Below are 27,714 nucleotides of genomic sequence, written 5' to 3' on the forward strand. Positions count from 1 at the left end.
AGCGAGAGAAAGAGAGAAAGAGAGAGAGAGAGAGAGAGAGAGAGAGAAAGAGAGAGAGAAAGGAGGTAAAACAGAGAGGAAAGGGACGACGAGAAAAATTAACACGTGTTAATTTGCTGCGACCACGACGGCGGCGTTAATCGTCGGTCCGGCTCGCCGGGCCGACGATTAATCTTGCCGCTTTGTAGAGATAAGATCGAGAGCAAGCTGGAATGAGTGAATGAACGAACGAACGAACGAGGAGACGCGGCTCTAGAGCGTCGATGCTTCCTTCTTTTCTGTTTCTTTCTCTTCTACTTTTTTTTTATTTCTTTTCTTCTTTTTTATTTCTGTTCTTTTGTTTGTCTCCTCTCTCGACTTTGCTCAAGCTCCTCTGCACTGCCTCCCACGACGCCGCCCCGCCGCCCTCGATTGTCAGTCTGCCTCGCTCTCGTATTAATTCCGATAATACGAGAGGACACACCGAGATGAGTTTGGCAAGTCGAAGCGCCTTTTAAGAAAGGGAGGGGGAGAGAGAGAGAGAGAGAGAGAGAGAGTGGGAAGTGGAGAAAGAACGCTAACGAAAAAGCCAAACGAATCCGATCTCATTACTCGCGCGGGAGAGGAGGGACGTTTGCGCGGGTGTTAGGCTAAAAGCAAACTCGGAGCGAACCTCTATTTCGAAATGACATACAAATCCGTCGCGCGCACCTCAAATATTTATAGAGGATACGGGATGGGGACGGAGGGGGGGGGGGATGCGGAAGGATAACACCCGGCTCGCGATCGTAACGACTACAGAGGACTGCTACTACTCGATAGAACCGGAATTCCATTACGAAAACGCGAACGCTCATCGAATATCCCCGGCCGATATCCGCGCGCGCGCGCGCGCGCGTGGCGCAACGAAATTTCGCACTCGGGACTCGTAACTCGATTCGGCAATCCGTCCGGGGAGAGTTTTGGGCAAGGGAGTTCTCGCCCGCGGAGAGAATCGTCGCGCCGCGCGAACGTCCCTCTTCGTCTCGTCTCGTGACGTCCGCATCGCCGAAGCGCGACGCGCGCGCGCGCGAAGGTCGGCCGATCGAACGAGAACGATCCTGAAAACACTCGAGGGCGCAACGACGGTGTGTGTGTGTTGCGTTTGTATGCGTGCGCGCGTATGATTGCGTATGTGCGTTAAAAGGGCGTCACTGGCAAGACGCCCCCTCGCGACGTAGTCTCTCCTTCTGTTTGTTCCCCCCCCCTTCTTTTTTTTCATTTTTTTCCAAGTCGCTGTCGACAATATTACGCTCGATACATATACATGTCGGCGGGCTCCGCCGTATCTGACGAGGTTTCCTCTACCTTTCAGGGACCACCAGGATTAGACGGCATGAAGGTGAGCGATCCGCGGGGGATGACCCCGTTTTTTCACTATACGTTGTTCTACTTCTCTTTATCTGAACGCGCTATTTCCGTTCTGCGCCTCGTTCCTCGCGATTCCGAAATAACCGAAATCTGTTCGATCGAGATTCTAAGAGCGAGAGCGAGAGAGAGAGAGAGAGAGAGAGGGGGAGAACTCACGCGCGCGTGAGCGGTTCTCCGGCGTACGATGAGGAGGACGCAAGCGATGTATGCCGATGTCCGTCAAGTTTCTTCGTACTTTCAGGGTGCGCAGGGCGAACCAGGAACGAAGGGGGAAAGAGGAGATCCGGGATTGCCTGTAAGTGTTACGCTTTATCAAGCGCTCGCGCCGCGTTCTCTAACTCGCGATATCGCCCGCGCGCTCGTGTTTCACGGCCGCGAGAACGCGCGGCTATCTGGAAATTGTATCGCCATTCTCCCGAGGCGAATCGGCGGCTCTCGAGAAGTAACGTCCCGCTTGCGTAGTTACGGCCTCTCAAGGCGGAGACGTATCCCGGAGTCGGATCTCGTCTCGCGATTTCAAAGGGTCGATCTTTCTTTAATGAGAATTTTTGCACCTCCACGCCGTGTACTCTCTCCGCGATGGACTCGCGCCGGCGAGCGAAATTGCCGTCGCGCGGCGCGACGAGTTTCGCGAGAAACCGTCGCACAGTGGTCTAAACGGCAACGATTTTGCGGCAAAAATTAATATCGTTAGTAACGATCGCATACGGTACAAATAACATTTGTTATCCGGCAGGATCATTACTGATGTAAAAAGATATAAAGAGTGGGATTTTTTAAGTGGTACGTGTTAATGATTCTGCAACTGTTGAAGATAGCGACTTGGATTATTTTTTATAATTAAATGTCGCACGGGGACAGATATTATTGCCAATGTTTCTATCATTTGGCTCATATTCTTCGAAATTTAAAGATCACTGACATTTTTTTCTTTTTTTAACAATAACATATGACGATAAATGAGATACACTATCTGCTCTCGGTGAAACATGAATAAATTTATTTTTTAAATATTATGTTAAATATCATATACACGCATATTTTAATATCTTATTTTGACAAGAGATGTGTTTAAGAGAAAAACAAATTTCGTCACAGACATAGACACGCTAGTTATTAAACATGTCACATCAAATTGGCGAAAGAATATTTCAATCTTCATCTTGAAGTATTCATATCGAACTTAGAAATTTAGAAGAAATTAAGTACATCAGAAAGAAAGACACAGCTACTTTTACGTGAAAGATGATAGGTATAAAAGAGTTTAATAAAAACAAGTAAAAAATAAAAAGAGTTATTTTCTTGTAATCATACACAGAAATTACAATTACATAGCCAATCTTAACTTAATTTTCGCTTGATTTTTTATTATAAAAACAAAATCAGCAAAAAGTAGCAATTTCTTTCTTCACATGCTTCAAAATGATGTTCTGGACAATTTGACCATAAAACCTTTTTGCCTAAAGACGGCTAAAGTTTATAAATCGCACAATAAAATTGCAGTATCGATTCTTTATAAACGTTATATGAGGTCAAAAACCACATCGAATCAATCTGCTATTCTAAGTTCATCTGCCAATTATGCAAATAATATTTAAAGTATACATGTCAAATAATAATATATCGCGCTAAAACATTTTAGTAAACTACTTTGTGCAATTTAAAGGCTAATGCAAATAAAATGCAGAATGCGGCATGTCGAGTATACTAAAAGTTCTTTATTTTCGTCCACTTGTATTGTGCATTCAAGGCAACGTACAAGCATTTAAATTATAAGAAATTGTTCCTTGCATATTCTTCTTAGAATTACAATAATTCTTACTGGTATTTGATTGAACGAATTAGAAAAATTGATTTCTTGCCAGGTTTTCACGATTTTAGACCACTGTGCGTCGTCGGCCGCCGTCTCCGTCGAGATTTCGGTCGCGCGCGCTCCATCGCGAAACAGCCCTCGCACCCTTTCGCCGCCATCGATCAGGTCGGCGCACACTGGTCACACCCGGTAGATACGTTATTTCAAAAGTCTCTACAAATCTCAAATCTCAATGAATCAACTATTTTTTTTTTTTGAACTTTTTTTGAACACTGATGATTCATCAGTGAATTTGTAACAAATTACACGAGCTCGATTTTCGATTAGACGTTCGAGAAATTGTTTGTCTAATCAAAAATAAAAATTTCAACCAAATGATGAACAACCTTCCGTGATACTGACTATTTCGGGAGATTTTCCATGGTTGAACAGACTGTCGCAGAAAAATGCTTTTCTTAATGAAAAATCAAAATGACGGGCTAAAATGGCGGACACAAAATATCAAAATTAGATAAATTTGCAAAAAAATACGTTTACGAAGGTTTCTGGGGTTTTCGCTGAGAACGAATACGCACCACGTATTTATACGTATTTTTTTTTTTTTTGCAAATTTATCAAATTTTGATATTTTGTGTCCGCCATCTTGGTCCACCATTTTGATTTTTCACGTTGGGAAAGCATTTTTCTGCGACATTTTCTGTTCAACTATGGAAATCATCATTGAAATTTTTATTTTCGATTAGACAAACAATTTCTCGAATGTCTAATCGAAAATCGGGCTCGTGTAATTTGTTACAAATTCACTGATGAACGTTTAAAAAAAAATACATATAGTTGAAGATTCATTGAGATTTGCAGAAACTTTTGAAACAACGTGGCCTCCCAGGGGACCAGTGTGCGGCGGCGCTTCGCAAAGCCTCGCGGCAGTTGCGAGCCGCTGCTTGGGGCTGCGCTGGCGCGATAATCGGTTGTGACGGTGTAAATATTGGCCCTTTATTGTACGCTCTTATCCCCGAGCTGGGCAATAACTAGGGGTAATCAGTTTTAAAAGTTGAGTCGGAAAGTTAATAACTTTTAACTCGCTAACTCTGCGAGAGCTTGCTTCCAACCCAAAGCAGTTGTTTCGAAGCGCACATTAACGTTAACTCGTTAACTCTCTCTTTGTACGATCGACGATTGAAATCATCGCGGGCTGCTTGCAAAATGTGGAACACGTGGAAGGTCGAAGGAGAATAATAATTCGCCAGCAAGATTTCCCTCTCCCGCTCTCCTCCTCTCCCTGAGAACCCTAGCACAGCTTTTCTCGCGCAGAGTCCTCCTAAGCGCGAGACGTATCCCCGCGGAAACGGAGACCCTTCGATTATTCCACGCGCGTTCAAATGAGATGTTTACACGAAAGTATCGCTCCGCATGATATTTACTTGCGCGACATTCCAACCGTATCCAACTTAGCTTTCAACTTAGCTGTCGATTCAGCCAGCTCCCAGCTCCGGCGGACGAGAGTGTGCGATAAAAGCATCCGCGTGATTATCCAGAGTCCTCCGTTGCAATTGTGACGTCGATATCTCGCGCGCTGTCGCTTCGGCGCCCATCATAACCGATTATTGCCCGCGAGGCCGTCAATAACAGCTGTCAGTAGTGATAGTGGTTGACGAGAGAGAGAGAGAGAGCGAGAGAGAGAGAGAGAGAGAGAAAGCGAGAGAGCGAGAGCGCTTCATTGACTGCACCGGCAGAGAAGGCTACTTGGCAGCTGCTGTAAAATTGGCAAATCCTCTCGGCGCATGCCGTTAGATCCAGCCAAGAGGGCTAAGGAGCGCGCAGCGACGAGACTCGCGAATTTCCGAGCGACTATCTTCGCCATTCGCGCAGCCACTCGCCGTTCTCTCGCGAGTGGCAATCGCGTCTAAGCCGTTTCGCCAGCAGGTGCGCGCCACCGCTGATCGCGAGTACCCGCTTCGCGCGCGACGACGCTCCTTCGTCGCGAACGCCCCGCCGTCGTCGTGTGCCATCAAAAGAGAGAGAGAGGGAGAGAGAGAGAGAGAGAGGGGGAGAGAGACGCGCTAACGAGTCGATCTGTGTTTGTCCCCAGGGTACCGACGGGATTCCCGGCGCGGAGGTACAGTTGGCTTTCGATTATCGCTCGTCCTCCGGCGCGACTGCGACACGGTCTGACACGGTCTGACCAGCCCGGGGTAACGACGACACATCTGCCTGTGATCTACCCCGGGGAGAACGAAAAGAGAGAGAGAGATAGCGAGAGAGATAGCGAGAGAGATATAGAGAGAGAGAGAGAGAGAGAGAGGGAGAGGAAAGAAAGAGAGAAAAAAAAAACAGTAGAGCGAATAGCGAAGGAAAAGAAAAGACGAAAAGCAGAGTGAATGAAAAAGCCGGCATGCCCTTGTTACTCCGTCCGAATTCGAACGGGACGGAGCGTCTTGCGCCTTTCTCCCTCTTTCGTTCGTGATTTCATTCTCTCGTTCTCGCGCCGGTCTTTTCCGCCGCGGCGAATCTTGCACGCCCCCGCGGAAGGGGACGCGTCCCTCGGTCGCGCATTTTTTTCTTTCACCAGCCGGAGCAGCCCGCGGGTGCTCGACGTTGTCGGGCGGTTTCGTTATAACATTTTCCTTTTCTCTTTCTCCTCCCCGAGACACGCGTGTCGGCAGCCGGCCGGACACGCGGGAAACCAAGGAGGAGGAGAAATTAATAAAGAGACGACGCGGACGCGAGCTTCAAGGGGGGAATTGCACGCGGGACAGGCGTCGTTTTCAGGTCTACTTTTACGAATTTTTTTTTAACAGAAACGGTAAGATCAGTGGTCCTGAAATGTTCACAGTATATTCATCAGCGTTCAAGGTATAAGATAAATTTTAGTGAATCGCAAGAACCGATCCAATTTGTAGTTATAGATGAAAATGCAATCATCCGTTTGCGAGCTCTATGTTTGCTGCCGACATAATTCCGGACCTCTCTCTCTTATTACTCCGAAGCCAAAAACTGATGAGAAAGATATTTTAAATATACGATTGCCATTGTAGCCCCTATCAAAATGAAGGCAGTGAAGCCAAGCTTATCAAAAATAATGACCGTACAAAAAAAAGTATCGAAAATGAAACTTTTTTCAACTTGTTTAAAAAAATGAATAAAATAAAATATAACTGTGTTCGAGGTAGGGGCGAAAACTACATGTGTACCGTGTAAAAATTTCGAGTTATTCGGTTCGGTGGTTTTTCGGTTGGTTTCGGTGCGGTAATCGTGTCGACAGTTTAAGAAAATGGTGCTTCCAGATAAACGCGTTTAAAGTTTTCTATGTACTTTCCACATAGACAGTAACGAATCTATTTTATATTTTGAACTTTATTTTTTTACTTTATACCTTGAACTCAATTTATCTTATACTTTTTATACTTTGCACATTAATGAATACATTGTGAAAATTTCAAGTCCATTGATCCTACCTATGTTTCTGTTAAAAAACTTCGTAAAAATAGCGTTCAACACCTGCCTGCGCCATATGTAATTCCCCCCTCCCTTAGGTCTCGGCTGACTGGCAACTTTCGTCCGAGCGAAATCCGCAGCCGCTGCGCTGATTTTTCGCGCTGTCAGTCCGCGCGTTAGCGATCATTGACCGAGAGAGACCGAGCCTCCTCCTCGCGCAATCGCGAGCCGGAGGCTCGCGCTCGATCGGAATTTACGGCCGAATTCTAACGGAGGGGGAAACGCGCAACTCCATCGTCCTTCTCTCTGGAGTGTCCGGAAGGATGCTCGAGGGGCGCGCGCTCGTGTGACCGCGCTCGATGCACCGCCGTCGTCGTCGCCGATGCGAGAGCGTGCATAAACGAGACGACGACGATCTCGTTCCCTCGGATGCACAAGATAAAGGTGCGTTTGAGGGCGAACGGTAGCCTTCACCTCCGAACATACGAGGAATATATTCTCGAGGCGTGGCGCGCGATATTTTCGTTTTATTGCCCGGGACGGCCGTCGTTTCTTCTTCCTTTTGGGAGCGATGAAGCGTATAACCGCACCGGGGAGAGTTACATAGCTTTCCTTCCGTATAAAGTTTTTTGCAATTTTGCCGTACGTCCTCTGCCACGGAATAGACTGTCGGCGGAGTCTCCCCCGCTAAGGGACACAGTAAATTGTTCACGGTCTGCTCTTTCGCAGGATTTTGCTCCGCGAGATATATCAAGAATAGAGCGTATGGGGAATCGAAGGATAATGAATGAAATTTCATAACATTGAGAGAAATTAAATTTCCTTGCGATGGCTCGAAAATATTACGTGCTCAATATAAATTCTCTCGGATTTTAACGTGTTTTTTTTTTAGTAGCGTGCAAGAATAGACGGTCAAAGGGACATTTATCTCCGTCTCGGAAATAGCAAATATTTCAATAGTAAATTCTCCGGTATAAAAGCGGTAGATATTTTTACACGAAGCGACAGTCGACAACGAATTAAGGCGTCAACGTCGACGCGCGCTCGCGGTTGGGAAAAATTCCGTAACGGTCGCCATTGCAAAGTCGAACCCGAAAACACGAGAATACGAGAACACTAGTTACTTTTCTTTACAACGACCAGCGCCTTCGAGTGTACCTTATATTTGCCGCGCATATATTTGAGCGTGCGCGCGCGCGGCAAATAACGCGTTAATATCAGGAAAGCGGGAGCGCCGTTAAAATCCCGACGGACCCGACGTGCCGCGCGCGTGTAATGTTTCGCAAGAACGCAGATATAATTAATTTAACTTCCACTGAGCGCGCGTGCGATACCCGGCGGAAATCATGCCGAATTTTTCATCGCGGCTTTCACGAGGCGGCGGGCCAGCCCTATTAGGCGGCGACCAGGCTCTCGCCTATCGACGTCGGCGTCGGAAATTCCCGGTTTATTGACATCTCGTATGTTCGGAGGAGGCAAGAGCAATAACCAAGTGATCCACTTGAAATGCCGTAGCGGTGTTCCGGTGCCGCGAATCGATAGCCCCTCGCGGCCGGCGGTTGTCGACGGAAGAGAGAGAGAGAGAGAGAGAGAGACAGAGAGAGAGAGAGAGAGAGAGAGAGAGAGAGAGAGAGACAGACAAACAGACAGACAGAGACGGGGAGAGAGAATGTGCGTATGCGTGTGTATGTGTGTGTGTGTGTGTTTGTGTGTGTGTGTGTGTGTGTGTGTGTGTGTGTGCCCTGATCGATACACGTGGTCACACGGCGCCTTTCGAGCCCCCTTTCGTGGAAATGCTTTTCTGGAACGACCGTGCGTCCCGCGCGCGTAAACGACGACGGCCCAAGCTCAACCGTTTATCGAATAAATGCCTTTTGACGTACCAATTCCAGGGACCGAAGGGAGAGAAAGGTGCCAAAGGCGAATCTGTGAGTATTGACTTAATTCGAGTATAACGTATCCGACTCGCGCGCGCGCGAGCCTACGCCGCGACGGTCCAGAGAGAGAGAGAGAGAGAGAGAGAGAGAGAGAGAGAGAGATAGCGCGATAACCAACTCCACGTGACTGACTCTTTCTTATCCCTATTTTCTCCCTCTTCTTGCGCGGGGATGCGAAATCGAGAGATCCAAAGAGAGAGAGAGAGAGAGAGAGAGAGAGAGAGAGAGAGAGAGAGAGAGAGAGAGAGAGAGAGAGAGAGAGAGATTGAGATTGAGAGGAGAGGACAGAGAACAGACGCGTCGCGAATCGCGGTTCCGTCGTGTGCTTCGCCGGGGATTGTTTACCGAACGCTAACTGATGGAGCGTTGTTAGGTACACGAGTGTCCCCTCTCGTCGCGCCCCCTCCGCCATGCCACGAGCGCCGGCTCGCTTCCTAATGGATAATCGCGCGTATATCGCCGTGGTGATCCTCGACGAGGATCCTCTCGCTCGCCGCCGTCGCGCGCGCGGATACACCGGATCCTTGCACGAGACGCATTAGTCGATTAGTTTACCTTACAGCAAAGTCATCGGTCCGAAACGTCGGCCCGACGACATGGAAGCGAGATTAATTACGCCGTTCGCTCTGTAACGTTTCGGTTCTCGCTTGGTTGCCTTAATTGGGACGTCATTAAGCGACGCGTTATCTTCCGCTGGAGAAATGAGTCGACAGCGCGCCGGTGATTACGCGTTATCCTGTGTCCCGCGTTGTCTCGCTTGTGTGTGTGTGTGTGTGTGTGTGTGTGTATGTGTGTGTGTGTGTGTGTGCGCGTGTGTGTGTGCGTGCGCGTGCATGTGTGTGAGAGGCGATACATCTCATTCCGCGCTTCTTTCTTTGTTCCTCGCGACATCCGCGGATCGAATATTCCGGGAGCTGCTGAGCGCGATCGAAACATTCACACACATTTACGCACGCACGCGCGTGTTCCGTTCGTCCTTTCGCATCCCCGTAAATTACCTCTCATTCACGACTATTGCTGCAAGCACGTCGGGGAATCCTCCGTGCTACCGCCGCCGCCGCCGCCGCCGCCGCCGTCGTCGTCGTCGTCGTCGTCGTCGTCGTCGTCGCCTTCGTCATCTTCGCCATCGTCGTCGTCGTCGTCGTCGTCATCGTCGTCGTCGTTCACGACGAGGAAACTGCGAGATCTCGCAGAGCGACAGGCTACAAGGTCACGGAAAATAACGGAGGACACTAAAAAGCATGGGGGGGACACGATGAGGGGGTGCATCCCCCGTGCAACGCCTTTCCCCTCTGAGAGAGAGAGAGAGAGAGAGAGAGAGAGAGAGAGAAAAGAAGAGAAAAAAAAAAGAGAAACCAAAAAGTCCCACAACCACACCACGTTGCTCCTCGCGAGACTAACACACTCTGCGCGTACATACGTGTCTCTGTATACTGTGTATATATATACATGTATATATGCTGCCACCATCGTTCCGCGGAAAAAAAGCGAAAGAAAAAAAAAAAAAAAAAAAGAAAGAAAAAAAGAAAGAAGCGTTTAGTCACGAGGCGCGAATAATGTCGGCGGAGACATTAGACTCGCTCGAGGAACGAAGCGGTGGGGACGAGAGAGCGCCGGTCGCGTCGGGAACCGCTCCGATAGCACCGATGACGATAATGGCAACAATAACAACAACGAGAAAAATCCGCGGCTCGTCATCCGGGGATCGCGCGAGGAACCGGGCGACGATCGATAAGTCGCGGACCGATCGCCGTCGACTCGCGACGACCGCCTCTCGTTCAACCCTCGCGCCTCGTTCGCCGAGCCGTGCTGTGTACATACCGATCGATCGAAAGTACTATAATGCATAATCCAACATTGTGCCTGGCCTTACTTGCACGTCGCGAAAAGCCACCCGGGCGCTCGCGCTGACAGAGGGATGATGCATTTCGCGTGTGCGCGCAGGGCCCGCCGGGTAAACGCGGCAGGAAGGGCGACAAGGGCAACAAAGGAGACCAGGGTGTTCCAGGGCTGGACGCGCCGTGTCCGCTGGGGCCGGACGGACTTCCCCTGCCAGGCTGCGGCTGGAGACCACCGCAGGTAACCGACACAGCGCGTTCCGCAGCGAGGGCGGGGAGGGAGGGCGAGAAATCGGGGAAGGTACAAGCGCAATATTTTCATCGAGAGTCGCGGCAGAGAAACGTCAAGGGCGACTGCGCGGAGGGTGCCCCTCCGTGATCGCGGCGGATTTATTTTCTCGGCAATTGCAGTCGCGATGACGGACGGGGGCCCCGGGGTTGGTTGCAATTCGATGCTAGCGAACGAGCGATTCCCTGCGCGAAACTCGAGAAGCGCCGTCGAACGATCGTTGATTATCTCGCAGTACGACAAACGATGAGGGATACGAAAGGTGAGGGATGTCTCTAACGCGACGCTGAAACCGTCGGCGGAAATTGCTTCAATTTTTCCCCCGTAAAGCAGGTCCTTACGAAATGAGGGAGAAAGAGAGAGAGAGAGAGAGAGAGAGAGAGAGGCGCGAAAGCAACTCTCCTCGGCAAGTTACCGCGAGTATTACTCTTTCGCGCGCGCAAATACGGGGTGACGGGGAACATGGCCGGGGCACGCTTGGATTCTCGTGTGTGCTTAGCAGGACATCACGAGCACGTCCTCGCCGGCGATCGAGGGTCCCGAGCCCGCGGAGACGGATTACGAGGAGCCGGAGGAGGAGTACGACGACTATGCGGACCAGAACGGGAACCTAGCCGAGCAATAATGCTCGTTTTTGTGTGCGCTGCCCTAATCACTACCGACAACCACCACCACCACTACCATCACCACCACTACCACCACCACCACCACCACCACCACCACCACCATCACCGTCACCCTCGTCACTCGTCTCACCCCGTTCTCCCAAACTAACGTGTGGTCCCGGTAATTGCAATATCCCGTAGTATAATACTAACTGATTGATCGCATGCCATCGAGGATCGATTCCGCCTCGAGTCCCGCTTACTGCCTCGTCCGCCGCTTCTCCGTGCTTCTCCCGGTGTGTGGAACCGTCTTTTTTCTCTGCTCTGTCAATTTCTCGGAGTGGAGTCGCGCTCAAAACGAGCGAGAAGTGATTCGGTATTTTGCCGGCCCGAGCCGGGAGGGAAGAAAGCACCGCCGCGCTCGGGATCGCAAGACCGAATGTTTCGCTCCAGCTGAGAACGGATTTTGGCTCGGTGCGAGCGAATACTTCAATTCCGTTGGACTCGATTTGTGTTTCCGCGATTGTCGGCCGTATCAGATTCATTTTTCATTCGCAGGCGAGGATATTCGGTTATCCGATTTGGGATGTAAATTTCGTTTCCACACGAGTGAAACATTACTCGAATTTCAGTGACCTTGCGGCTCACTTTGCCTCTCCGGTGGAATTTCGCTCGAAGAAATCTGGAGTCCCTTGAAGCAAATTTTCACTCAAAATGTCGATGAAAGTTCTTGATGCCGTATATGAGCGAGTATCTTCGTCGTCCAGTTTGGAATCTATTTGTCTTTACGCGATTGTCGAATCCATCAGATTCAGTCAGAGGACATCCATTCAACGATTTAGTGCGGAGAATTCGATCGACTTGATTGCTCCGCTCTTCGGGTGAAATTCTACTCGGAGAAACTTAAAGAATACCACAGACTCGTCCAAGTTTTCGCTAGCAACCATGAATTTCCCGCTTGTTAACATCGCATTTTGCTTGCGCCGGTTCCTTCTAAATTCATTTCTTATATTTTAATCTTGTGTCAAATATATTTGACGTTCCGGTTAGTTTTGAGGGCTTAATACAGATGGCTATAGCTACAAATCTACTAGAGATATTTTTTGAAAGTTGATACGCCATTTGAAAGCTTGAACATTTCTACAAATAACTTGACACATAGCATGTGCGCATTCGTCAACATAACCACACTTTTTGTGCGATTGAAAATGGAGCGCCGTAAAGAGCATTTTCGGCATTTACTGCTTTATTGTTTCGATTCGAAGAAAACGGCTGCTGAAGCCCACCGATTCATCTTAGAAACTTCTTCCGACTTTTCTCCATCGGTTAAAACATGCGAATACTGACGAGTATCACGGCGATTCCGGCGTGATGATTTCGATTTGAAAGACAAAGAACGTTCAAGTCAACCAACAAAGTTTGAAGATGTCGAATTGCAGGCATTAACTCAGCTTAAACGAAAAATATTTTGAAAAAAATATATATATATAATTTAACGTCTCTCAAACACAAACTTGTGTGTTTCTTTTGCAAAAAATTCCTCAAAACTAATACCGGAACACCAGATGTGATAAATTATAGTGCATTGTTATAAATATATATCGCTACACGCTACACATGCATTAGCCGCAAATCTCGAGACAGACGCAAACGATGCTGCCGCAAAAGTAGCAGATTCCACGGATCGGCCAGAAACGAAACGTGGAAGACACCCAACCGGAAAACAGCCTGATCCTGCATGTGTCCGCCTCCAGTCTAATTTGCGATGCAAAGCGTGGGAATATAATTACCCGAGGAACCGCGCGCGTGAGCTTCCGGTTCCTGCGAACCTCCGCTCTTCTGCAACACCGATACGTCACCGGTCGATCGGGGAATTCCGGGAGAGGGGGGGGAGAGGGGACGAGCGAGGGGAAATGCAAAGGATCTCGGGTACCTCGGTGAAAAAGGAGCCGGACGGAAGTAACTGCGGAGACTTATTGCCGTTGTTTGTTATCTCACTCGCGCTTATCTACCCGCCCGCACGTTTGTCTCACTTGCCACCCCCGCGCGCGCGCCGACATCCCACCCTGCGCACCCCTGCCGCTAGCGAGCTGCCGAGGAGACCCCGCGATGTGAAATCTCTTAGCTCTAGCAGCTTCTGCGTATGCTGTGCCCGCATACCGCGAGATGCGACACCGCCGGGGATAGACGATTCTTGCCGCAAGCTTGCCTGCGAGCACGATATCGGTCTCGCCCCGCGGAAGACGCGCGATCGATGACGCCGTTCCGTTCTCTTTCGCAGCCGAGGAGCAACATCCTGAGCAGATGGCTGGAGGAGGAGGAGGAGGAGGCGGAGGAGGAGGAGACGGCGGCGGACGACGAGCGGCAGTGATGTTGCAAGGACAATAGCGCATTTTTCACAAGGACTTCGGCGTACTCTCCCGTTCCCGCCTCGTCGCGGCGCAAACGATGGCCGCGTTAACGAGAGCGAGAGAGAGAGAGAGAGAGAGAGAGAGAGAGAGAGAGAGAGAGAGAGAGAGAGAGAGAGAGAGAGAGAGAGAGAGAGAGAGAGAGAGAGAGAGAGAGAGAAAAAGAACGAAACAAATATATATATATATATATATACACACACATACATATACACATGCCAAAAAGTAATTATCTTGCCATCGAGTGTTGTAAATATGTGTACTTACAGTGTCTAGCGTCCGCAGTGCGTGTACATAAATAATTAGAGCTTGCTGCGCCTACATTACGATCGTATCCGACGACGCATCGTCGGCTTATACAGTTTACCTGTAAGCATCGCGCGCACATACACACACACACACATATACACACTCACGAGTATACGGTGATCGACCGAGGATCGATCGACTTCCGGTCCCAAGTGCGCGGCAACTCGCCACCTGCTCGCTCAGCAAAAGGGAGGGGGAGAGGGGAGAGTTAACAGTCCTCGTCGGAACCGCCGGAACAAGCGGACACGAAAGCGGCGGGAGAGAGAGAGAGAGAGAGAGAGAGAGAGAGAGAGAGAGAGAGAGAGAGAGAGAGAGAGAGAGAGAAAGAGAGAGAGAGAGAGAGAGCGAAGGGGGAGAACTAGAAAAGGAAGTGTCGCAAATGCCGAGAAAGTAATTACGGAGACGCGAAGTGAAGTGTGCGCGAGTTTTGGACGGATTTCGTGAACGAGCGTTCGCTCCTGCGGAAATTATCGAGTGCTCGGTACATCCGCGAGCAGACGGTACTTGCGGCGAGGACGAGCCGGAGGACGACGGCGTGCGCAGGACGAGGGAGAGGAGAGTCGCGTCACGCCGATGGATTAACTCTCGGTCTCGCGTTTCGACAAGCGGCGAGGACTATTCTCTTTTTCTTCAAGGACACTCACATGGTCGAGGAAACTCGAATGCGCGTCGACTCGTTCGAGACGCTTTCGTCCTGGGGAAAAGTCGCTGAAACTCGGGGGGGTTGATCCTGCGCCACACGTGCGTGTCGCCGGGCATGCACATATTACATATACATACAGACGCCTGTACCTGTGAAAGGACAGTCTTCGCTGCCGTGCTGCTAATCGTAGAGATTCAAGGTAGAGCTCGCGCGCACGTAACGCTCGCGAAGCGAGAGGGAAAGAGAGAGAGAGAGAGAGGCACTTTTTTTGATACTGGTTAGTTGATTAGTGATCATTAGCGCGATCTCTCGTTAGAGATTTTTAGATCGCACCGCCAGCTACGATACTGTGCACGATACCTTCGCCGATACCTGCCGATATCGCGGGATAAATCAGCATCTTCTCCCAACGTCAGAAACGTCGGGACACGCCGCGTCGTTTCTCGCTGCTCTCTTTCTGTCTGTCTGTCTGTCTGTTTCTCTCTCGCTCGGACGCGTCCATCCAGGCGAATATTTTCCGCGCCACGTCGCGAGGCGACGTCGCCTGTGAAAATGGAAGATGGCGGGCGGGAAACAAGAAGAGGTACTACTCGAATTCGAGTATCGACAGTCGGACGCCGTCCAGACTGTCGACAGACGTGTGCGAAGTGTGCGGCTTATCCGAGGCGCATTGATCTTCCTCTCGTGCTTTCAGTATATCCTTCGTACCTCATCTCGACGGGATACAAATGTTAGCGGTGTCCTTCCGGACCGTCCGGCACGTGCGCTTGTTAGCCTTCTCAGAACACATGTCATACGTCCCTCGGACTCGTGTCCTCTTCTGCTCGATCACAATCGCGCAGGCCGATGCCTAATCGCGTAATCTGACTCGGCGATTCCTTTGTGTTATTCGAATGCTTCTTTTGTTCGTGTCTCTTCGTATATTTTTCCTCGAGTATTTTCGTGTATTTTCTCTCTTTAACTCACACAAAGAGAGAAAGAGAAGTGTTTGGCTGGAACAGTTTTTTGCTGAACGATCGAGATCGAGTCCGGCCAAGATTATCGGTCTAAAATACTAGGATCTCTCTGCTTAATCCTTTATATCCTGAATTAATTTGCCCAAGACCTTATTGATTTTTCGTGCAATTAAATAGTTTTTGTCATATTATAAACACAAGGAATAGGAAAATTTTATAACAATTTAATGATTAAATTATACCCTGAATTTGGAAATTTCAAAATCATCTAGTTAACGAAAGTTAAGGTACTATTATAATGGCATATTCTTGAGAGCAAATAGAGTAAAAAAAGTCTAAAAAAAAGTCTAGAAAAAAAGTCTAGTATGTTCCTCTCTTTTCTTCCGAAAAATAGTTACCAACATATCATAAACTACATCTTGAAAATTCACCGAGTTTTCCTTAAAAAAAATATATGAGGCAAATAAAAAGATGCTTCAAACAAAAGTTGTTCAAATTAATCGGTAGAGATAGATGATAGATATAATAAAAAGATGGGGCTTTTCGCTTCAAAGTTGCAAAGAGATCCTTACACCCTACAACACTATTCAAGGTCATACCCTAACAACACTATTCAAGGTCATATTAATATTGCTATGTAACGCGTCACTTGAAATTCTACAACTTTCATATGAAATGAAAGACTTTCATATGAAAGATTTTTCTCCAAAATGTTTTATTTTCGAGATTTCGACTGTTCCGGGACTGTTTTGGGACACTCTATATGGAGCGGTACATTCAAGTACTGACAAGACACAAAGGTCCAACTTCAAACAGGATTCTGATATTTTCCATCGGAATCTCCGAATCGTCCAAATCTCACCCAATCAAGCATTTTTCTCTCTTCAACTTACACGTACAATCGCATAATCCAAACCGGCGACTGTCGGCGGGACTTTTCGATCGCTCACATGAAAGAAGGAGACACATCGTGCCGAATAGTCCGGGATACGTTTCCTTCGGGCTGGAACGGGCTGAATTAGCAGAATTTCTCAGGAGTCTGGCGCCGAGAGGGTCAAAACTCTCGCGCGTGCGCGCGGAATTAGAACGTAACACGCACGAGAGACGCACCCCGTCTTGATCGCAAAGGGAATATTTATTGCTCGTTTACATGCGCCGTCACCGTCACGTCTTGAGCAACTTGTACCCCTTGAAGTACGACTGCACCTCGTCCTTGGGGTAGGGCTTCGTCACCAGGCACGTTGCGACGTTCTCGGGCTGCTCTATCCACAGTTTGTGCTGGATGTCGTTCTCCTTGAGTTTCGCGCACAGCGTTCGCAGACTGGCTTCATCGGCGGCCTATTATTCACACTCGTGACTCTCGCTGTTACATATACTCGCCTTATCATCGCGTTTACAGGGAAAAGCGCCGCGACGCGTGCAATGTCGAGAGCCCTAGCTTGCGACGGCGATCCAAGGTGGTCGTAGAGTAAACGACTCAAGCGGCCCAAGGCGATTCTCTTCGCGCGCATTGCGACCGATCGACCGGACCTAACGATCACACGAGCGAGTCGCCGCACGTCCGCTACCAGCGCGTCACACATACACACACGTGCGCGACGCAACGAAAGCTTGCCTTTTCTTCCACATCCTCACTAGAGAGGCTTTCCATTTATCAGCGCGAGTCGACGCGAGCGTCGCTCCGTCTTCGTTCCGTTCTCAACGGCCGACGGAGACAAGACGACGCTTGCGGCTACTTGCGCGGCCTAACCGGCAAGCTCTCGTTGTCGAGGCGAGCCGGTCTTACGCGGGAAAAGAGAAGAACACCAAGTGAGGCTGTATTCGAGAAGACGCTATGAATGCTATAAACGCAAAACGCTGAAAACCCCGTTTGGGCAACCAATAGCGCGATGGCAAGCTCCCCGAACACGGTTTAAAGCAAAAGTTTCCAATATGGCCGCTCTTAGTATAAACAGAGCAAATAAGGGATTTTCGTGATTTTATTTTACTTGCAACTTAATTGGATCACACGGCAAATAGGATGTCTGCATAACCTGTTTTATGTTATTTACCTTTCTGGACACGTGTAGCATCATCTAGCGATATATAAATGTAATTTATTCCTATATGTCATCCACAAGATTAAGTTCAACAGTTTTACGCTTTTGGGCTATAGTTGATATTTTTGACACAGTAAATAGCTTTCATTTCAGAAGCAAGTACTATTGACAATAGCTGCGTTCCGTTATCCAATTTGCAGTCTTCTGAAACGCAGTAAGCTTTCAGTGAATTTCGGAACGTTGATCCTATCACAGCAAACGTTCGAGGAGAATGCAAGTGCTAATCAGCGCTGATAGCGTTTCGTGCGTCTCACCTCGAAGATAATAGGGAATTTTTGCAACACCGTCTCTCAAATACGGTAAACATTGATCGTGAATGCTACTAGTCGCGTACATTACGACGTTATTTCTGAACGAATAACGTTCACGATTTATGTTTCTAAGAGACGATATATCGCAAAAACTCCCTGATAACAAAAAACAGCGCGAGTGATGACACTACTTTTCGAGTAACGTCATTATCGATTTCACAGTGCCAAAAGCATCTCCTCGAACGGTTTTAGACAATAATAGCACCAGTAGCGAGCTCCCCGAATGCAGTCTGAGAGAGTGAGAGAGAGAGAGAGAGAGAGAGAAAAAGAGAGAGAGAGAGAGAGAGAGACGCTGGTAGCGAGACGCGCGCGAGCGGCGCGAGCCGAGTCGCGTCATACTTACTTCGAGCACCACCTTGTGCATATTGTCTAAGTCGGCGAGATAGGCCTGCGTGTGGGTGTCGTTGTAAAAGAGATGGATCACAGCGGTGCACGCGTGACACGCTTGTGCGACCACCGCGCCCAGCGGCCAGCTCATCACCTTGGAGAGATCCCCGCGCACCACCACGTACTGAACAATCCCGGCCATTCCGCCGAAGAAGATCGCTCTCCCCTGGATCCGCTTGGAACATTTTCTCCATTACTTTTTCTCTTCCTACGTGATTCGGCGGGAAACCGAGGAAGAGGAAGAGAGGAGGGGGGTCGGCATCTCTCGCGTATTGTTTCGGTCGACGGTTAATGTTTAAGGTGGCCCAGGTTTCGATTAATTAGTAAGTGCCAAAAGGTATATTATTCGTACGGATTAGGGTGTAACGCAGATACTCTTCCGAACTATTTATATATAAATATAAATATATAAAATATATATATATATATATATATATATATATATATCAAAATCGTATTCGTGCCCGGCTCGGCGACGTCCGCAGACCGCGTCGCGAGCGCGTCCGCTATAGCGTCGTTCCTTTGATGTTGCGGCATACGCAAGATGTATTATTTATACAAATTGTTGTTATTAAAGACAAATAACGCAGAAATAATTAGCACGTAAGACACATTATGGCTCACGAGACATCGTTTATTCAACCCTAGCCCGACCTACGTTCGTCGACAAACTCTGATAGGTTTGGATTCGCCGGTAGACACATTTTATAAACTCTCGCAAAGACCGTCAACTCGATGATGACGACAACGATCTACCTCAAAGATCGCGTGAAAGGCTTACCTCTTTTCAGCGATGACTTTTCGAATAACGATAGCTACGCCGTCGCAGAGCCTTCCTAGAGAGGTTAACCGCCGTCTCTGCAAGTAAACCAACACGCGATTTCTCGGTTATTGCAAGTAAATTGTGACAGACGAGAAAATACACGCCGAAGCATACTGGAACACAGCCCGACATACCTGACTGAGCCTGAAATTGATAGTTTCAAAATTTCGGATCGCTTGCAGACGCCTGCCTTGACGCTGTCATCCGGCCGGTACATAAACAACAAGGTAGCCAACTTATCGCCGAGTAATCATCTCGCATTTGGGAAAGCTGGCGTTAAGGCGAGTGCACGGTGCAATTTCCCCGCAACGACATCGTCAGGATGATTTTAAACCGGTGGCACACGGTGCTTGTTTTCGTGCTGGATTGCTTGCTGGATGAAAATACTGCATTCTGATTGGTACTTTTCCGAAGATGGATGGGAATGCACCAATCAGAACGCAGTATTTTCATCCAGCATGCAATCCAGCATGAAAACAAGCACCGTGTGCCGCTGGCTTTAGATTTGTTTTTTATCGCTTAATTGACTTACACTAGAGTGAACTGACTAAAGCCAGCGGCACAAGGTGCTTGTTTTCGTGCTGGATTGCTTGCTGGATGAAAATACTGCATTCTGATTGGTGCATTTCCATCCATCTTCGGAAATGCACCAATCAGAACGCAGTATTTTCATCCAGCAAGCAATCCAGCACGAAAACAAGTACAGCGTGCTGCTGGCTTAAAATTGATTAGAACCAGAGAGGAACGTGAGAGCGACCAATACGGTGTTTCCGATGATACTAAAGCCAGCGGCACAAGGTGCTTGTTTTCGTGCTGGATTGCTTGCTGGATGAAAATACTGCCTTCTGATTGGTGCATTTCCATCCATCTTCGGAAATACACCAATTAGAACGCAATATTTTCATCCAGCAAGCAATCCAGCACGAAAACAAGCACCGTGTGCCGCTGGCTTAACTTTCCGCACTGGGAAAGGGCGCCATCTGCATCCATTTCGAGAGGGGAACTATGATGCTACATCCACTTTCAGGTTTCGGCGGTAAAACCTGTATGTGGTGGCAGTCCGTGCTACATCCATTTTTAGGCGATTTATGTCCGTGCTACAACCATAATAGCGTACTTGACAAGCACGGTCTCGCACATTGTTACGCGTTTATAACATGAATTAACATGTTAACATGTGCAAAAAAAAAAGAATTGACATTGTGTATGATTAATATCATGAAGATCATACGAAGTGTCCGATAATTAGCTGCCAACTCGAAGTGTGAGGGTAGATTGGGTTGAGACAAACATAAAAGTCCCGTACCATTTTGCGAGATCCGCAATAATTATAGAGTTATTAATGACAGAAATCTGAGGAGTAAAAGCGCGCCGACATAGGTGGTTCGAAAAGCGTTGCAGCTACTCGGGGCAGCGATCATGAATTTTTTCCCTAGCATGAACTAATAAAAAGTAAAGAACTTCTGTAAATCAGTAAAAAATGAAAAATTTTATATGAATTTGTGAAAATCGAAACATTTCACACGACAATTGAGTTATTCAACATGGCAGTTGCGCGTTCTGGATAATTCAATGAATACCAAACAAATCAAAATGATCAAAATAATAATGTCTTTGTGATCCGAAGGATATTACGTGCAAAATCCGTTTGATATAATATCCAAAGAAAATGTTTCAAAATACGAGGTCTGTTCAAAAAGTATCGAACCTTATTTTTTCCCGCGTAAACCAATGAAGCGCGGGAGATTTCCTTCAGTGGAGATGTGGGGGGGGGGGACAATCATGCGCAGTTGTACATTTTTTCCCGCCCGCAGAAAGCGTCAGTCGCTGCCAGTCGGCCTACAAGTGAAGACGTGTAGTGAGCGATCGTCAGATTTCAGTTTTTAGTAAAATGACAGAACAACTTGAGCAGCGATATTGCATCAAATTTTGCCATGCGCTTGGCGATACCCAAGTGGAAACCATTCGAAAGATTCAGCAGGCTTTCGGGGACGATGCCATGAGCACTTCGCGGATAAAAGAGTGGTACAACCGCTTCAAAGATGGCCGCACATCAGTGGACAGCGAACCACGTTCAGGTAGGCCCTCAACAAGCCGAAATGAGAATGTCATTGAGCAAGTGCGGACTCTGTTGATGCAGGACCGTCGTATCACAGTCCAAGAAGTTACGAACGAGATAGGGATAAGCATTGGCTCGGTACATTCCATTGTGACCGAGGATTTGGGCATGAGGAGAGTGTCCGCGAAATTTGTACCGAAGCTGCTAACAATGGAGCAGAAGCAATTGCGTCTGGAGATCGCACAGGACATGCTGGACAATGCCAACAGTGACCCCAACTTTCTGAAGACCGTGATCATAGGCGATGAGACATGGGTTTACGGGCACGACCCAGAAACCAAGATGTGGTCGTCACAGTGGCGACATCCGACATTCCTAAGGCCAAAAAAAAGCACAAGTCCGCAGCAACGTCAAGGTCATGTTGACTGTTTTCTTTGACTCCCATGGTGTGGTGCATCATGAATACGCACCACAAGGCCAAACCATCACAAAGGAGTACTACCAGGTCCTTTGTCGCCTTCGTGATGCTGTGCGGCGCAAGCGACCGGATCTGTGGGCAGCGAAAACTTGGCGGCTCTATCATGGTAACGCACCAGCCCATTCTGCGCATTTGATTCAGGCTTTCCTTGCTAAACACAACATTCCTCATGTACATCAGGCTCCCCTACTCACCCGACATGGCTCCACGTGACTTTTGGCTATTTCCCAAGCTGAAAATGCCACTGAAAGGGACCCGATTTGAGTCAAGAGAGGACATCATGCGGAATGCGATGGACCGGCTCCGCACCATTCCAAAATCTGCGTTCCGGATGTGTTTCCAACAATGGCAGAAGCGCTGGGAGAAGTGTGTGCATTACCAAGGAGCCTACTTTGAAGAGGATTAGTATTTCAGACCTCGAAATCAATAACTGTAATTTTGCCGAACAAAGGTTCGATACTTTTTGAACAGGCCTCGTATGTATGGATAGGTAATATAAACCTTATGCACCGACGAGATATATGTACTACAAAGACTGATGGCCTTACGGGATTTAGCGTACCAGACAAATTTCCCTGGTGAGGCACCCGGGCGAAAGAGACCATCTCGCATTTAGCGCAGTAAAATTTAATGGGAACTAATACTTTTCAATCCTTTTCTTCGGATCAAAAAGATTCAGAATTCAGACATATTCAAAATGTCAATACTTTTTAATAAGTTTCAATTCGACATTTTATACAGGGAAGCAGGACGAAGGGAATGGGATGCGGGCAACGATACGTCATGCGTCTTCAGACGTATCAAATCGTTTATTATAGAGGAGACTTTGATACGGCAACATGTATTCGAATATTTAATCGTCCCATGGACCGCTTATATACAATTAAAGAAAAATTAACGCGGATAAATGAACGATTCGTGTCAATTTTTTCTTTTCTTATAGAGCAATGAAAGAGTAAATCAGTATCGAAAATCGAATACCGATTAATACCATAAATCAGTGTCAGAAAATTGTCCAATGACAATTTGTTTTCATTTTTCAGGTAGTTACCGCTGAAATTTACACAACAAACTAACTCGGTTAAACGAACGATTCGTACCAATTTTTCTTCTTTTATAAAGAAATGAGAGAATAAATCAAAGTATTAAAAATCAAAGGCCGATCAATACCTAATTTATTCATCAAATTAACGGATTAATGGACGATTCGTATTAATTTTCTATTTTCTAACAGAGAAATGGAAGAGTAAATCAGTACCGAAAATCGAATATCGATTAATACCATAAATCAGTGTCAAAAAATTGCACACGTGCAATGACAATTTGTTCTTATTTTTCAGGTACATATCCCTCTAATCTTATTCAACAAATTAACTCAGATAAACGAACGATTCGTATCAATTTTTCTTTTCTTATAGAGAAATGAAAGAATAAATCAGTACCGAAATCGAAGACCGATCAGTATCTAACTTATTCATCAAATTAACTCGGATAAACGAACGATCAATTTTCCTTTTCTTATAGAAAAATAAAAGAGTAAATCAGTACCGAAAACCGAATATCGATCAATACCGTAAATCAACGTCAGAAAATTGTCCACGTACAATTACAATTTGTTCTTATTTTTCAGATACTTACCCCTCTAATTTACTCAACAAATTAACTCTGTTAAACGAACGATCCGTATCAATTTTTCTTTTCTTATAAAGAAATGACAGAATAAATTAATACCGAAAACCGAACACCGATCAACACCTAACATTTTCATCAAATTAACGCGGATTAATGAACGATTCGTATTAATTTTCTGTTTTCTTATAGAGAAATGAAAGAGTAAATCAGTACCGAAAATCGAATATCGATTAATACCATAAATCAGTGTCAATAAATTGCACACGTGCAATAACAATTTGTCCTTATTTTTCAAGTACATACCTTTCTAATCTTATTCAACAAATTAACTCAGATAAACGAACGATTCGTATCAATTTTTCTTGTCTTATAAAAAAATGAGAAAATAAATCAGTACCGAAATCGAAAACCGTTCAATATCTAATTTTTTCATCAAATTAACGCGGATAAATGAACAATTCGTCTGAATTTTTTCTTTTCTTATAGAAAAATGAAAGGAGGAATCAGTACCGAAAATCGAATACCGATCAATATCGAATTTATTCATCAAATTAAATAACGTGGATAAACAAACGATTTGTATCAATCTTTTTTTCTTTTAAAGATAAATCAAAGACTAAATCAGTACCGAAAACCGGATATTGATCCATATTATAAATCAGCGTTAGAAAATTGTCTAAGTGCAATGACAAGTTGTATTCATCTTGCAAGTACTTACCCCACTAATTTACTCAACAAATTAAGTCGGATAAAAGAACGATTCGTATCAATTTTTATTCTCTTGTAAAGAAATTAGTGAATTAGTCAGTACCGAAAATTGAAGACCGAACAATATTTAACTTGTTCATCAAAATAACACGGATAAATGAACGATTCGTATCAATTTTTTTTTCTTATAGAAAAATGATATAATAAATCAGTACCGAAAATCGAATATCGATTAGTACCATAAATCAGTGTTAGAAAATTGTCCAAGTACAATGACAATTTGTTCTCATTTTTCAGGTATTTATCCCTCTAAGTTACTCAACAAATTAACTCGAATAAACGAATGATTCGTATCAATTTTTCTTGTCTTATAAAAAAATGAGAGAATAAATCAGTACCGAAAACTGAAGACCGATCAATACCTAATTTTTTCATCAAATTAACGCGGATAAATGAACGATTCGTATCAATTTTTTTGTCTTATAGAAAAATGAAAGAATAAATCAGTACCGAAAATCGAGTGTCGATTAATACAATAAATCAGTGTTAGAAAATTGTCCAAGTGCAATGACAATTTGTTCTCATTTTTCAGATACTTACACCTCTAATCTTATTCAACAAATTAACTTGGATAAACGAATGATTCGTATCAATTTTTTTTTGTCTTTTAAAAATTGAAAAAATAAATTAGTACCGAAAACCGAATATCGATTAATACCATAAATCAGTGTCAGAAAATTGTCCAAGTGCAATGACAATCTGTTCTCATTTTTCAGGTACTTACCCCTCTAATTTACTCAACAAATTAACTCGTTTAAACGAACGATCCGTGTCAATTTTTCTTTTCTTATAAAGAAATGACAATAAATCAGTACCGAAAACCGAAGATCCATCACTACCTAATTTTTTCATCAAATTAACGCGGATAAATGAACGATTCGTATTAATTTTCTGTTTTCTTATAGAGAAATGAAAGAGTAAATCAGTACCGAAAATCGAATATCGATTAATACCATAAATCAGTGTCAAAAAATTGCTCACGTGCAATGACAGTTTGTTTTTATTTTTCAAGTACTTACCCCTCTAATCTTATTCAACAAATTAACTCGGATAAACGAACGAATCGTATCAATTTCTTTGTCTTATAAAAAAATTAGAAAATAAATCAATACCGAAAACCGAAGACTGATCAATACCATAAATCAATGTCAAGAAAATTGTCCAAGTGCAATGACAAGTTGTTTTCATCTTGCAGGTACTTACCCCACTAATTTACTCCACAAATTAAGTCGGATAAAAGAACGATTCGTATCAATTTTTATTCTCTTATAAAGAAATTAGAGAATCAGTCGGTACTGAAAATTGGAGACCGATCAATACTTAATTTATTCATAAAATTAACGCGGATAAATGTACGATTCGTATGAATTTTTTTTCTTATAGAGAAATGAAAGAGTAAATCAGTACCGAAAAACGAATAATCGATCAATACCGTAAATCAGTGTTAGAAAATTGTCCAAGTACAATGACAATTTGTCCTCATTTTTCTTTATTTATCCCTCTAATTTACTCAACAAATTAACTTCAATAAACGAATGATTCGTATCAATTTTTCTTGTCTTATAAAGAAATGAGAGAATAAATCAGTACCGAAAATTGAAGACCGATCAATATTTAATACATTCATCAAATTAACGCGGATAAATGAACGAGTCGTATCAATTTTTTTTCTTATAGAGAAATGAAAGAGTAAATCAGTACCGAAAATCGAATATCGATCAATACCAGAAATCAGTGTTAGAAGATTGTCCAAAGTGCAATGACAATTCGTTCTCATTTTTCAGGTACTTACCCCACGAATTTCAACAAATTAACTCGGATATATAAACGAACGCTTCGTATTAATTTTTTTCTTCTCTTATAGAGAAATGAGGAAGTAAATCAGTACCGGAAATCGAATATCGATTAATATCATAAATCAAAATTTATATTGCTTTTTAATTTCATCGTCGCAAAAGATTTGACGTTTTCTCTATCCTAGTCCTAACTTGTAGAAAATTTGGTACTCATCTCTATTTGACAAAAGTACGTCGGACTTTCTATACTAACTAATATAAACAATTTTTTTTCATTCTTATTTTTTCTACATCTAATATTTTAATACCGAATCTGTCGGACTGAACCGGTTTGCAGAAATCCTGGCAAGACGTTTCTCTCTCTTTCTCGCTCTCCTCTCTCTTCGTCTCTGAATCGCCGCTAATGATCGAAAACCGGAAGCGGAAAGTAACGAAAATTTATTCATTCAACTAAAACATTCTCCATCTTATTTTTTATGCTTCGGATAAATACGGATCCGGCGTTTTGTCAAATATCTAACAAAAGTATCTCCGTTTTTTTCTTGCCGACATTCAAATCAATAGTTTTCTACAAGTTAGGATTTGATAAAAAAAAGTCTTTCCCGAGTCGAAATATTAATTCTACATTGATCCTGCAAATTGCATCCAATTTGAAAAATCAATGCAGAATATCTAGATGCGCAATAGTGAACAAGCTTTGTCCTACCTGAACATTACATCTGACTATTCTCGCAGTCTCGCCCATGATGAGTCTTCAACAGCGACGTATTCCGTAGTTATTTAATACTCGTTTATCTTGATAATGTATATGTACTTAATCCTTATATTCTTAATTTAAATGAGCAATTTTTGTTGATGTTGATTATATATTCGCTTAACAGCGCAAGAAAGAGAACAAAGATAAAAACGTAAATAGAACTGCCTTTCTTAGAACTGCGCGTGAGATAAATATATAAGGATTAAATAATCATATAAGAATTAGAGGAAATGGGAGATGAAAAACACTTTTTATTCTCATCATTCTTCAAGTTCTTTTTTCCTTTTTTCTTCTCTTTTTTTTCTTTTCTTTTTTCTAATGAGAATGATGAGAATTGTAGCTCTCAAAAGAGCTGAAGCTGCAAAGGCAAAGACAACGGTTATGTCTAATAATGCTGTTTCACTAATAGAGATTTTAATTCAGATTCGGTACAATAAGAAAGATAAACAAGAATGAGAAATGGACATTCTAGCAGATTCTAGACGAAAACAGCAATCTGAACATTATTAGACGAATAAAAATCAACACTTGTAAAATTTATATCAGATTCTAAGATCATTATTCATAGTTTTTTAAATTATATGCAATTTTTCATTGAGAACATAATTACAAATTTGTATTCATAAACCTTAGCTTGCCTCAGCAACATTGCTTGAATAGACATTCATATTTTATGAGAAAGGAAAAGTAGAACTCATGTTACGTGAAATTAGGTTAACGAATAATCAAATCTCAAGCTATTTTATCATTTTTCAGATGATAAACTATGAATGTTGATCTAATTTCGACTCGGGTATGTCCTTACTTCGAGTAAGGTCCGTTAAAATCAGAAAAATCCTGCGTAATAATAATGACTCGAAGTACCTCGAATAACATATTTGATGTATCGCTGTCCACGTCTCTCGGCGCGCTCCAAGTCCTCTCTCTATCCTGACTTGTCGATCCGACGTCCTCCTTCTGGTTACTCCGTCGCAGCACCCCC

At 44.9% G+C, this 27,714-nt stretch overlaps 3 protein-coding genes across 24 annotated transcripts in view; 2 read left to right on the plus strand and 1 right to left on the minus strand.

Moving 5' to 3' along the window:
- Positions 1–13,790, plus strand: part of LOC105182063 (collagen alpha chain CG42342) — a 253,895-nt gene extending 240,105 nt beyond the window's left edge. For 11 of the 21 annotated variants that reach the window (XM_025307771.1, XM_025307765.1, XM_025307769.1 and 8 more), the window contains 5 exons: positions 1,334–1,360; positions 1,631–1,684; positions 5,292–5,318; positions 8,530–8,565; positions 9,599–10,242. In XM_025307771.1, the coding sequence (XP_025163556.1) occupies positions 1,334–1,360; positions 1,631–1,684; positions 5,292–5,318; positions 8,530–8,565; positions 9,599–10,114 (660 nt within the window). In that variant the 3' untranslated portion in view covers positions 10,115–10,242. Of the gene's footprint in view, positions 1–1,333; positions 1,361–1,630; positions 1,685–5,291; positions 5,319–8,529; positions 8,566–9,598; positions 10,243–10,518; positions 10,654–11,200; positions 11,488–13,587 lie in introns of those variants that run through there. The other 10 variants (XM_025307775.1, XM_025307780.1, XM_025307776.1 and 7 more) reach the window with 8 other exon arrangements.
- A 2,946-nt stretch (positions 13,791–16,736) lies between these two features.
- LOC105182064 (putative peptidyl-tRNA hydrolase PTRHD1) lies at positions 16,737–19,547 on the minus strand. The gene is made up of 4 exons (XM_011139211.3): positions 19,377–19,547; positions 19,201–19,277; positions 18,376–18,594; positions 16,737–16,960 (listed from the first exon to the last, which is right to left on the minus strand). Exons 3-4 carry the CDS (start codon positions 18,559–18,561, stop codon positions 16,787–16,789), a joined length of 360 nt encoding a protein of 119 aa, XP_011137513.1. The 5' UTR covers positions 18,562–18,594; positions 19,201–19,277; positions 19,377–19,547; the 3' UTR covers positions 16,737–16,786.
- A 1,535-nt stretch (positions 19,548–21,082) lies between these two features.
- LOC105182065 (putative uncharacterized protein FLJ37770) lies at positions 21,083–22,653 on the plus strand. Of its 2 annotated transcripts, XM_011139214.3 has the most exons (3): positions 21,083–21,320; positions 21,383–21,885; positions 21,960–22,649. In XM_011139214.3, exons 1-2 carry the CDS (start codon positions 21,285–21,287, stop codon positions 21,737–21,739), a joined length of 393 nt encoding a protein of 130 aa, XP_011137516.2. In that variant the 5' UTR covers positions 21,083–21,284; the 3' UTR covers positions 21,740–21,885; positions 21,960–22,649. The 2 variants fall into 2 exon arrangements, with proteins under 2 accessions (XP_011137516.2, XP_011137515.2); XM_011139213.3 differs by having other exon boundaries at positions 21,083–21,885; positions 21,960–22,653.
- Positions 22,654–27,714: the final 5,061 nt, after the last annotated feature.

The sequence above is a fragment of the Harpegnathos saltator genome, unplaced genomic scaffold (genome assembly GCF_003227715.2).
Source record: "Harpegnathos saltator strain DR-91 unplaced genomic scaffold, Hsal_v8.6 scaffold93, whole genome shotgun sequence".
Lineage (NCBI taxonomy): Eukaryota > Metazoa > Arthropoda > Insecta > Hymenoptera > Formicidae > Harpegnathos > Harpegnathos saltator.